The sequence below is a fragment of the Brachycentrus maculatus genome, unplaced genomic scaffold, assembly GCF_059751285.1.
Source record: "Brachycentrus maculatus isolate JH-2025_06_01 unplaced genomic scaffold, ASM5975128v1 h1tg000261l, whole genome shotgun sequence".
NCBI classification, from domain to species: domain Eukaryota; kingdom Metazoa; phylum Arthropoda; class Insecta; order Trichoptera; family Brachycentridae; genus Brachycentrus; species Brachycentrus maculatus.
Genome location: NW_028281012.1, coordinates 1378750 through 1392304, shown reverse-complemented (window position 1 = coordinate 1392304; position 13555 = coordinate 1378750). Strand labels below are relative to the sequence as shown.

Here is a 13555-nt window from a genome sequence, read left to right as displayed (position 1 = left end):
GAAAACTTTTTATACAGTTTATCATTTTTCGCACCATGTTCTATTTCACAAATAATTTTCGCCTTTTCACAAATTAAGAGACACTTTTTACTATTAGTAGATATGTTGATAATTCGACGGTTTGTTTTTAACTGACCTGCTCTAGAATTGATCTGACATTCCCCACCTCCTAATGTTTACTATGCAATGTCCATAGTAACTATAGAACAAACAAAATATGGAAACTATCCTAAAAATCCCCAAAACAAGCATGACATTCAAAAACTATAAAATGAGCTATTTATTATAAAGTAGGTCCTTACAGACATGACAAAGCTTGCAATTTGCCACATGCAATTCAAACCCATATGCGTGAAACCTTTTATTTTATTGTCGGTGACAACACCAATGTAGTAGTTAGAGTCATAAACGTAATCCTATCCCAGCGGCAACGGTCTAATTGCCCGGTAATAGGATTTTATTGCTCAAGGTCGAAAATGCTTTAAAGCATTCAAATGTTTACAAAATTTGAAAAAAAGACAATCTCTTTTTGCTCGCTATAGCCGAGAAGTTGCTCGTTATAACCGTGAATAATTGTATGGAGAAAATCCAAAATGAATGTTTCCTCATTATATCCGAGATCTTGCTGTATCTGTGCTCGTAATAACCGAGTTTTTAACTTGTAATAACCGAGTCTACTTGTTTTTTACCACTTGAGTTATATTTATTTATTAATGACTAGTTTCGGAAGCTACAGATGCTTCCATCTTCGGGTCTGAATATAAACTGATTGTTTTCATTTACAATCTCACCATGTCTTACCACAAAGTGAATGCCGAAACAACAAATAAAATAACCAACAACAGTGATATCCAAATGAAATTCATCACCGGAATGCAGTATGTACTATCATACTTAGATTCGAATATCGAAATTAAGATTTGTAATGTTTGAATAGCTATATATTTAACTTAAGAACTTTCTACAAAGCGAAATCAGCAACATTAAAAAACAATTTGTTAATAAAAATTTAATTTACATGTATGAGACTTAGCATAGTTCTGTGTTTAGGTGACAAATTGCTTACAAATTTATTTATTTCTGTCAAATCAAATCTTCTTCTTCTTTTTAATGGCTTTTTACCCATCTTGGGTGTTATAGCCAGTGTCGAGTTATTGTCAAATCAAATCAAATGTATTTCTAGACTGTCAAATGTGTGTGTGTGTGTGTGTGTGTGTGTGTGTGTGTGTGTGTGTGTATTACAATTTGGGTGAACATTAAAAGATTGTAGCCAAATTAAAACAGTAAAAAGTATTTTTGAAATAAATTTATTAAACACCAAATGACATAAAAAGGTCAATAAAGTAGAAATTACCTATAATTATTATTACATAGTATGTATAAATTCAGAAGCAGACAAAGGAGAGAGAAATGGAAACGGCAATACTAATACAGTGAGAGAACACAGCTATTTGTGATGATAATTATCATTAGACATTTTTGTTTTTTAATACTATCTTAAACATGCATAATATAATAAAACAAATGACAAATAATAAATTTCTCCCAATTTTCTTCGCTGAATAAAAAATAAAGATTTAATAAAAAAACTTAACAATTGGTTTTAAACTGCAAAACCCGTAAGTAAAAAAAGAAAAACAAAAGCATTGTAAAATTTCTGATTAAACACAATTGTCATAGCATTTTTTCTTGAGTAATATGGCACATTATTTTTATTAACAATAAAATGTTTTAATTTTTTTTATGATTGCTTTATTTTTAATGTATATAAAAATCAATTACAAATTAATGCATACATAAAAAGCTATCGAATATTTAATTTAAGTATTTATATACACATATAACAAATATAAATTATGGCAAGTGATATGTGAAGAAAATGTGACATTTAAAAAAATCTGAATGAAAATATATTAATGATAAAATAATCTGACAAATTTTCCACTTGATACGTAGTGACTTGTCTTTCAAAAGAATATAATATGATAAAGAGTAAGGTAACTATATATTTTTACTAAATCTAATAAAGGAGATGAGATGTTGCTTTGTTAACAAGAGAATTTAAAAATATAAAATGCAGTGATGTCTATGAACTTATTTACATAGTTTCTTGGACTTCAAGTATAATATCTGTATTCACAGTTAAAAATTAAATTTTTGCTTTGGCAAAAGTTATGATTGAAATTTTCTAAAATCACTTTTATCTTATTCACAACATTAGTTGATATTTGGTTAATCTGTGATCCTGTGAATTTTTTTTTAACCAAATAGAAAAAATAATTTCAGACAATTTACAAGAACTTGCTTGTCGGCATACTTAACCTAAACACATATGATGAATATTTTTAAGTTTGTTAAGTTTAGCATCGTAGGAATGCGTGCGAATAATATGTAAAATGATAATATGCAAACCGACAATGGTTAGAATATCTTTGTGCTTACTAGCTATCTTCATTTAGTTTCACTTTCTTCAGTTATTGATCATCACCCGAGCTCCCGTACTTGGTTTTGTGATGAAGATTAGTTCGTTAGCTGCATACTTGCTGGCATCGGGATGATCCTTGTAGTACTTTTCCATAAGCATGTCGACATAGGCGCAGGCCTTGGACTGAGGGCACAGAGCTACGATGCACCCACCCCAACTAAAAATAGCAAACGCAAACAATTAGATGTATCATTTGAATCTTTCAACAAAATAATGACAGTGTACAGTATTTTTTATGTATCAATCTGAGGTACGGATGCAAAACCATTTGCAATAATTAATGTTCTACACTAACCAAAATCAAAAGCCTATTTCGATCTCTAAATTGAACCCTCGAGGAATTCTTATCACAATGATAATACATATCGTGGATGAACTGGCAAAAATGTTAACTTAAAAATATGAAATATTGACTTCAAGATGCATATTATAAAGTTATCACCATTCTATAAAGTGGAAAAATACACCAAGTAGTTTCAAATGTCATATTCATGTGGTTTTTAAAGTAAATTCAACATTGAGTTTAATAGCGACTATTTTATTCAGGCTAAAAGCTTTAAATAACAGGGATTATTAAAATTTTATATTATTAAGTTTTATAAATATTTTTTTTATAGAAACTCATTAAGTTTATTATTAGTATTATGAAGAATATCAACATTTTTCTTTAACTGCATTTATATGATGCAGTGCCCTATGCACCATCAGGTGCGGATGACAGTTTAAATAACAATAGGTCACATATTCTGTAAATGCTCAGACTTCTATATTTTTTTCTCAAAAACGAGTTGTTCAATTCCCATGATATCGACAATGTCTTCTTGAAAAAGTATGATAGTAAAATGAGGAGAAGGAACACCTTACCCGGCGCCAGTTAGACGAGCGTGCACTCCAAAGTCATCCGACAATTCCACGAGGCGATTGAGTGCCGGATCGGAGCACTCATACAAGTATCTGAGACTCTCGTGACTCTGCCTCATCAGGACCCCGAGTATACTCAGTTGGTCGTGTTCGTTCCATGTCTTGCACAAGTTGATGAACTTCTGAACGCGCAACGCCTCTAGAATAATTATCGAAAAACATCAAATTTGTTAAGTGAAGGACTGATACTTTATGTTAGAATTTATTATGTTAAAGCTACAACGATCTGAAGTGATGTCATTTGCACCAACGGGTGCAGATAAGGGTTAGAGAGGGTGTTTGGTACTAAGTAAGATTTATTTTTCCATGTATTTTTCATTGTCACTTAGAATTTGGGTTCGATTAAAAAAAAAAAAGTGATTTAACAAGATTATGCTGCGTTTATGTGATGAGTGCTCTATGCACTATCGGGTGTGGATGAGGGTTGGAATGAATGAATGAAATAATAAAAATTATGTAAGTACAGGAGATTGGGGTTAAGAACGTTGTTGTTACATGGGTAAGAAAATAGAGGATGAAAAGTAGGTACCATTAGTTGAGAAGAGGAAAAGGAGACTAGCAACAATGGCTGGTACATGAGGTTGCATACCCTTGCGTATATAAGCTATATAAGCTATATAAGCTTGTGTAAATTGGTCAAACTACCGATGTGTATGAGTCCCTTGAGGACAAGAATAATATTATTTAAATTATATCAATTATGAAATATGCGAGATCGAAGATGTCATTAGGTGGCAAATGCAACAAAGGAGATAATGATATGCGTATGCCGCTCACTTTTTTCAAGAACGTCGTAAATCAAAAACTTGATTTTTCAGGATAATTTTTTTAAAGTTTAAAAATATAATACAATGTATTTAAAATAAATATCAAGCCACTTATTGAACTTTTTACAGTGCTACAGATCATTTTAGGTAAAACATGAAGGTTTTTTCTCCATTTGAAAAATATTTAGTTTATTTAAAAAAATAATCATACAATAACTTTTCTTCAAAATGCAAAAACAACACTTTCTGCCCTGTTGCGGGTAAATATTAAGTTAAAAATATGCTTATTTTGCTGGGATATGTATGGGAGCGATGTGAGGACTCCCCCACATTGCACTGCATTACCAACCCCAAGGTTCCGGGCAGACCACCAAACAGATAGATTGACATCTGGGAATTGACATCGCAGGAGGGTAAACCCTCTTAAGGCAGAGACTGACCGGAGCATTTCATTGTAATGTTCATCGTACGATGCGAGCATTCAGGCAGTCAGTACAGTGAGCCGAGCTGCTTGCCGCTCGTTCCGAATGCTCCATCCGAAGTCGAATGCAATTTTAGGTTAGTACAGGGTTGCCAATCTGTGGGAAATTCCCTAAACTGCGGGGAATTTGTGGGGATTGGCACTTTATATTTTTTTTCTTCATTTGGAGTAAGTATTTCAGTAATTTATTAAAATCACAGAACCAAGAATCACGTCTTCGTCGTCCAACATTTTAACTTCAGTACGAATGCAATGTTCCAAAGATTCATACAGATTTTGTGTTGATTCAGATTTTCAGATTTTTGGTGTGGCATATGGCAACACTGAGCACAAGGCCACTAGCGAGCACTGATCGCAGTCAGTCAGCAATGCCGTAACGTCATAACGTAACATGCTCGCCGCGAGCGATGTTACGATGTTTTGTTACGCCGAAATACTCCGGTCAGTCTCCGCCTTTAAAAACATGCCACAAGGCCTACGCCAAGGAGGAAGTAATAGACCTTCGCGGCTATGTTTCATTGATGCATTGCAGTAAGCACGCACTCACCTTGGAAAACATGCAGAGCTCTATCACGAGGCTTGTGCAAATACAAGATGGAAGGAAGGCGGGTCGCCCGAGCCAGCATTCCCTCCAAACTCTCACCCAGCAGTTGTTGAACCTCGCCCAAGGTTGCATCTCCAATATCCATACCAGCATCTTCCGCAATCAACTGCACAATATGTTGTGTTATTTATGCATAAAATATTTAGCTTTTGCCATAATCGCTCGCTCCTTTCAAGAACATCATAAATAAAAAAACATGATTTTTCAGGAGAACTCATTATGCTGCAACTTTATTTCCCAGATAGTAATCGGAGAATTACGTTCATTGTAGAACAAATTAAGTATGCCGCTACCCCACAAAATCCTCATCGGTACAGTGGTGAAACTGGTACCTGAGTATATGCAGTGTCTAACATATCGCTCACTCCTTTCGACAACGTCATAAATTAAAAAACTAGATTTTTCAGGAAAACGTTTTTCAGGAGGAACGGAGAAAGTTTAAAAATATAATAAAATGTATTTAAAATAAATATCAAGCCACTTATTGAACTTATTACTGTACAATAGATCTTTTTAGGTAAAACCTGAAGATTTTTTCTCCATTTGAAAAATATGTAGTATATTTAAAAAAATAATTGAACAATACCTTTTCTTTAAAATGCAAAAACAACACTTTTTGCCCTGTAGCGGGTAAATATTATGTTAAAAATATGCCCCTTTTGCAGGGATATGGTACATTTTCTGGGCATTCCGAAAACATGCACAACTGAAAATTTACAATTTCTGATTTATGACGTTCTTGAAAGGAGTAAGCGATATCACAAATGAATTTGTTAAAATACAATATTGTAAAAAAATGTGGTCATTTCACCTTGGCAGCAAGTTTGCATTCCCTAACACGATGATTATAGTGATCTGATGCAGCTTTGTTAGCCACTACTAAGGAATGGGCCACCACAAAAACTGCATGCTCCGGAAGATTTATTGCTTTGTTTTTCATAGGAGCCCAGCTGATGTGTTGCGCCGACCCTAAAAAAATAAGCTGCCATTAATATAAAAAAACAACGATATGGTGAGCCAAAAAAAAAAGTTTTTTGATTAATCAGTTCATTTAAATAATTATAAAGTTGATTATGCATTTCGATTGATTCACTCATACTTAAAATAAGATATCACATATAATCACCCCAATGGCGCATAGGGCCCTGCATCATTTAACGCAGTGTTATTTTGATCGTTACACATGAAGGAAAGGTGATCAGCCCTCCGCTTCAGGTACCAGTCCAGGGTAATATTGAATAAATATTAGATTGAAAAAAATCACTTTTATTTATTTGAACCCCCCCCCCCCCTGAGAATCGAACCCGGGAACTCCAGAATGGTAGCCGAGCATGCTGACCATTACACTACCAAGGCGGACAATTCATTTAGTCAGTCAGTAATTCTTAAATGAATAATGCATTCAATTATTAACACATTGTTGTCTAAACACCATACCATATTATTTATTGATTCGGCATTCATTTTGTGAAATGACGTTGATTATTTTTAAAAAATATTATCATTAAGTGGTACATATTATACAAGCGTTTAATTGAAAAAAATAATAAACACCATTATGTTAGGGCAAATGTATTGTAGATAATATTTTGATTACTAATTTATTTAGCTTTGGGATACTGTTACTGCCCAGATATCTTGATGTTAGCGAGTTTTCCCGGATATATATATTTATATATATATCCTATTATATTATATATATATATATATATATATATATATATATATATATATATATATATATATATATATATATATATATATATATATATATATATATATAAATATATATATATATATATATATATATATATATATATATATATATATATATATATATATATATATAATATAATAGGATATATATATAAATATATATGTATGTATATATATATATAATTTTTTTTTTCAATTTAACTATAAGAAATATAGAATGTTTTGAATAAAATAACCAACTACAAATTGCTTAACTTTGTGCAAGGAAAACAGCAATTATGCAGTCGATCCGTGAATATGCTACTGACAGTGCATCACTTGTTGCAAGATGTACTTTATATTATTTTAACATAAAATACTTTTATAAATATGACTAGGGTCTTTAAATACCCCCCTCAGGAGTATGCGTAATTTGTAGACACTGACTGAGGAAGACAAATCATTACCATTTTTAAACTAAATTTAACTGAATTTGTGAATTTTCTTACAACTCTGTGAATAGATTGCAATAATTTTATCTTGAATTGTGAAAAATTTTGAAAATAAATATAAATTTTCACCTGATTCGGCCAAGAATGCAATAGCTTGATCCATTCCGCCTCCTTCTGTTCCAATGAGCCTTTCGCTTGCAGCACAAATTTTGGCCATCTTGATTTTCCCAATTGATAACTGCAACATTTAAAAAAATGTTTAACTAGTGAAAATAAAATAAAATTGTAGGTAAACACATGCTTAATATTTTTGAATTGGTAATTAGTTAAGAAGTCATATTTAATTTTTAAATGTATGATAGAAGATATGTAACTTGCGTAAAATAAACGCGATAAAGAAATGCGATCTCTCAGAAGAATGTGCGACAAAACGATGTATGATAGATGTACGAATAGTGAAATAAGGAAGGAATGCAAAGCTGAGATAAGCATTATCGATAAAATTAAGAAAGGTGTGTTGAGATGGTTTGGACATGTAGAACGAATGAGTGAGGAAAGAACGGTAAAACAAATTTATGAGGCGAATGTTAGAGGGAAAAGAAGCAGAGGAAGACCGAGAAAAACATGGCACGATCAGGTATGCCAAATACTTGAAAGTGGTCAGGTTAGGAGTCGTAACAATCGGCGGGTATGTATGAGGAGATGCATGAACGTGGAAGAGGCGAAGAATGTTTGCAAGGACAGAGTGGTGTGGCGCTCTATTCTCTCTGCCTACCCCTGCGGAGAAGCGGCGTGATGGTTAGTTAGTTAGTAAATAAACATAATAATAAGGGAAAAATATATGATTTGTAAAATCAATCATTTTATTAGATAACAACCTGAAATATGCAAAATAATGTGCAATCATATATTTCCCATTTCCAATATATTTTCAACATATCTATATACAAGTGACCTAAGCTCATATGTAGGTCGTGTTTTGCAGAGCAGGGTTCATATTTAATACACACGTGTGACCCCATATATAAATGTTGGTAAGTTGTTATAATAATTGTGGAATAAGAGATAATATGTGATTAGATAAATAAATGCCATTTGTTACTATGCAAGTTGTTAAGTGTTTTTTTTTCTAGACTACATATAACAAAGTGCTTTTATTGTATAGAATTGACTGACTAGAATATACTAGCAATAAATTTTTGCAGTATTGTATGTATCTCATGTTTGGTATACTCGTGTCTTATTTTTTTTCTTAAATCATGTTTTATACAGAGGCATCTTGTATCTGTGATGATGAACTCAATTAATAGAGCAGCTGATGCAAGTTTGAGTCACAGAGTAATTATTTAATGATATTATTATTTTAATTAATGTTATTATTTTCTGTATTAGAAAATCATAAAATATTAAGTATTTAAACCATTGCTTCACTTCTAGATAAAAACGTAAAAATAAAGACACATACTTCGTTGGATTTAAACAATGCCAATGCTGCGGCGCAAACCAGAGCACTAGAACTGGATAGTCCGGCTGCGGGAGGAATGGTTCCGCTGATAACAGCCTGGAAACCATTTACACTGTCCATGAGACACCCATTGCTATCGGACTTAGGTATTGTGACGTCATCGGGATTTTGGCCGGGTTTTGGCTGCTTTTTCAAACTGATAATCTCATCAGCTGCGCCCTTTACTCCGCATAATACATACTCGTACCATTTAGGAATCCCCCCTTCCTTGCTGAAAAAGAATTATGCAAAAAAATTAGATAATTAATATATAAAAACTTTAACTCGGATAAACATTTAAAATTAGAGGCAAACCTTAAATTACGCAAAAAATCAATAAAATCGCGTCATAATTATGTACATATAACCAGTGGCGTGCACAGAGAATTAATTAGGGTAGACAGTAGAAGTAGGTAGTAAGGTCAGCTAGGTACTACTTACTAGGGTGGGCCGTAGGGGTAGGTAGTAAGGTAAGCTAGGTACTACTTAGTAAGGTAGGGTAGGTACTGGTTGCGTTCTTATATGTATGTCACGCGGGTAAGTTAGAATAGGCACTGCTTTTCTGCGTATATGGCATAAAATCATGTAATAAATATATATCGCACACCTGCATACTACTCATTAGTGAGAAAAACATCACAGCTCATAATTAATTGATTTTTCGGATACATTTGAAGAGTCACCGTTAGGTAGTAATATACGTATTGGTATACTATTTTAGAAAAATTTGATAGAATGAAGCTTCGCAGTACATTAGTGCACAATAATTATTTAATGCACAGTTGTGCTTTTTAAACAGAGCATTTCTAGATAACATCACTCTATCATTTCAAATTAAAATTGTGACTTTGTTCTCGCAATGAGCAGTTTTAATAAAATGCAATGTAAAATTATAACACGGAAACAGTTATTCATTAATTTTATGTGCACATTAATTAACGTTCATTTCTAAGTATATTATCCAATTTCTAAACACAATTCTGTCCAGTTTTTTTTATAAACAAATATCTATTAGATATCTTTTTCAGTTTCCGGTAACAATCAAACACGGTTTTTGCATTCTTTTTTATCTTTATGAGATAGATTTGTAATTTTATTTTTGACATCTCATCAAAGATGAAAAAGAATATGGAAGTCTGGGCATTTACGGGGCTGACGACCGCCATAGGCTGGTTTAAGTGATACACACATGTAACATTCACCAATTCTACCCATTATTGACAACCACACTACTCAAATTCTTGGAAGTTCTATATATATATGAACCAATTTAGAAACCTTGTTCTTGAATCACTAGAAAATAATATTAAAATAACTCCTGTAATTGGAGATAATCCAGATTTTGTGAACAAGTATTTGGACACACTCAAAATGTTGTAAATAAATTTGTAAGAAAAATGTATACGATTTTAGAATATTCTCAAAAAAATGGTTAAAAACGCAAAAAAAAACTAGTGTTTTAAAATGAAAAATTAAACCTTGCACATTGTTTAAATGAGAATTCAGTTCAAATGAGATTAAGTATTGAGGCAATGTACAGTACAATTCCATAATAATTTTAAGTTTAGATAATTTAGACAATTACACAATAGAGGATGACTGTATGTCACCATTCCAATCAGGGTATTTGGGATCCAAGTTTGTCAGCCACACGTGGGGTTTGTTGACGCGTTTCACGGCAACAAGTACCCCTTGTTCTAGTGCCATGGGTAAGACGGGATACCCACAATAATCTAAATGCTCTCCGATAAGATTTACTCTGAAAAAAAATAAAGCAGTATTTTAAATTCAATTATCCTTATAATCATTTAATTAATTAATATAATTCATTTGACAAGGAGACATTTTGTTATGTTCAGAACCATTTATTCAAATCCTTTGTAGTTTTTTGTTCATTTTTAATTTATTAATAACATATATCATCATATACCTCGCTGTTGGTAAGGTTAATATCCATATATCAAAAAGATAACTGTATCAAAAGTATTTCACATCATTTTGAATTAAAAAAATAAGTTGATCCTATGGCTTGGCATTTTTCCATACTAAATGGCAAGGATTACACTTCTGTAGCAGAAATTATCGAATTTTGTTTCTGTAGCGAATTATTTTGAGTGTTGTGAAATAAAAGGCACAAACTGTGTTGGAATACATAAAAAAGAGATGAAAAATTGAAACAATACGATACCTGCCGGGAACGCGTACATAAAACTCCGGATCACATTTATATTTATTTTGAAAACAATCCGTAATTGCCAAGACGTCCTTAGTTTTGACAACATTTTCTATCGGTACTGAATCCTCCATTTTTGAGTGAAAAGTTGTGCAGTGCACAAATGTTTTGTCACAAAAACGTGCAGCAAGCTACTGTTTGTAATAGCGAATCTCAATTCAATTCTCAACGTTCAAATCACAAATTCTATTTATAGTTCAACTTTTAAAGTTCTTTATCAGTCACGCACGCAGTAATCGTCGAGTGTTGTTATCAGTATCGACCGACGTTTCACAATTTTAATAATAATAAAACCAAAGTCACGATAATTCAATAACAGAGGTTTTATACATGATTTTAATGTAAACATAAGCTGCAATTTTTTTCATTGGTTCTTTTAAGCTGCTTATCAATTGTCATGTAGTTAATCGGCGCCAAACGTCATTATTATCACCGCTGTAAACGTCAGTCACGAAGTGGCCAGAATGTAAAATAAACAAATCTATTAGTTCTTATTTGTCAATTAAAAACGGGGCAGGATGTTATTTTTTTTTTACATTCTTTGTACGATGTATGCTTTATATTTATAACATATCGCTCACTCCTTTCAAGAACGTCATAAATAAAAAAACTTGACATTTCAGGAGAACGTTTTTAAAGTTTAAAAATATGATACACTGTATTAAAAATAAATACTAAGCCAACAGATACTTATAAAACTTTTTACTGTGCAACAGATTTTTTAAGTAAAACCTGAACGTTTTTTCTCCATTGCAAAAATATTTAGTGTATTTAAAAAAATAATTAAACAATACCTTTTCTTCAAAATGCAAAAACAACACTTTCTGCCCTGTAGCGGGTAAATATTAAGTTTAAAATATTCCGCTTTTGATGGGATATAGTACATTTTCTGGGCATTCGAAAACATGCACAACTGAAAATTGACGATTTTTGATTTATGACGTTCTTGAAAGGAGTGAGCGATATATAATAAATTAATATTGAAAAGATTGTCAAATAACTCATTCGGTTGATTTTTAATTAAAAATAAAAATATAAAAATTAGAATTCTTAAAAATGTAAAGTGTTACTTTCCTTCCCTAAAAAACATAACGTTATTCGTAAACTTCTCACCAAAAAGAATTTTGAAGTGAAACTTTTTTAGGCGGGTATGATAAATTGGCCTGATGCTGACGCTTGTAGTATGTTGATTTAAAACTTGGACACATTATTACATTGCGATATTTACTATTAACACTTCCTCTGCGATGGTGGGTCTGGTCAGACCCACCATCGCGGAAAATTATTGATTACGTAATAGGTAATTTGTTTACGTCGTTTTCCTTGAGTGTAATCGTTCTTCAAAAAATTACCTACAAATTGAGATACAAACGAAAATTATTGGACCAGATTCAAATGAGTTATTTAAAAAAAAGGAACAAATAAAATATCAAAAATCATATTGAGTAAGGTCAGTTGATCGCTATCAATGTGTTAGTGTGCCGTCTGCCGTGATTTTGAAATCCCAAAAACAAAAGCATACATTGTCAATCTTTGGCGATTGTTTCCGTTTATTGTTTTTTTTTTATATTTTTTTTTAACTGATTTATTTGTTTACTTGTATGACGGATTGAATATCATATATATAGACTATAAGGTAAATCTACATTTAAAAAATATTAATATTACAAAACACAGACCTTCACAATAAACTGTTTTATATTTGAACGATTTCTAGTTTTATTTTTTTTAAATCTTTTCGATACTTTACCACAATGGCAGGAAAAAAATAATTATCTCATGACGAGATTGAACGACTTTTGGACAGTTCTAAAAGTGAAAGAAAAGTGAGAGAATAGCGCAGATGACAGTGATTTAGAATTCAAAAACCTTAGATTCAGAATTTGAAAGTGCAACGGAAAACGTGGTTTTATAAGAAATGTCAGTAAGTGATAAAAACATCGATTTCAACAAGAAAAGTACCGATTGTCCTCTTATTTTTTGGTAACAATTTATTGGTCAATAATAAAATTAAATATCATACCTATTATGTCTAACGAACTTGTATATAAAAATTTTATAATAATTAGTTTTATTTGGTTTCGTACAAAATTGTATTCATAATTTCTAAAACCCGCAAAATGTTTATGTAAGAAATGGCGAACTTTAAATGAATATTTACACCATTTTGGGCAATTCCGTATATATTTTTCAATGAAAATTTAAATATTTTCACTGTATTTAAAATGAATTATAATTGCATTATGGACAAAAATTTATCTTGAAATATTAACTCAAAATCCTAGAATCATTTTGTGGTTTTTGGAGCTAACTGCCACGTTTTATATTTGAAGATAATTACTTAGTTGCATTTTGTTAATAATTCTATCTGTTATGATGTTGACTTAAAATATAGTTATAAAATTAAAAACAC

At 31.6% G+C, this 13555-nt stretch overlaps 1 protein-coding gene across 1 annotated transcript; it reads right to left on the bottom strand.

The window, feature by feature from the left end:
- Window positions 1–1293: 1293 nt before the first annotated feature.
- Window positions 1294–11592, bottom strand: Galk (N-acetylgalactosamine kinase). Its single transcript, XM_088266023.1, has 8 exons — window positions 11098–11592; window positions 10495–10668; window positions 8871–9141; window positions 7535–7643; window positions 6070–6227; window positions 5202–5364; window positions 3350–3545; window positions 1294–2642 (listed from the first exon to the last, which is right to left on the bottom strand). The coding sequence occupies exons 1-8, from the start codon at window positions 11214–11216 to the stop codon at window positions 2471–2473; spliced, it is 1362 nt and encodes a 453-aa protein (XP_088122149.1). The 5' UTR covers window positions 11217–11592; the 3' UTR covers window positions 1294–2470.
- Window positions 11593–13555: the final 1963 nt, after the last annotated feature.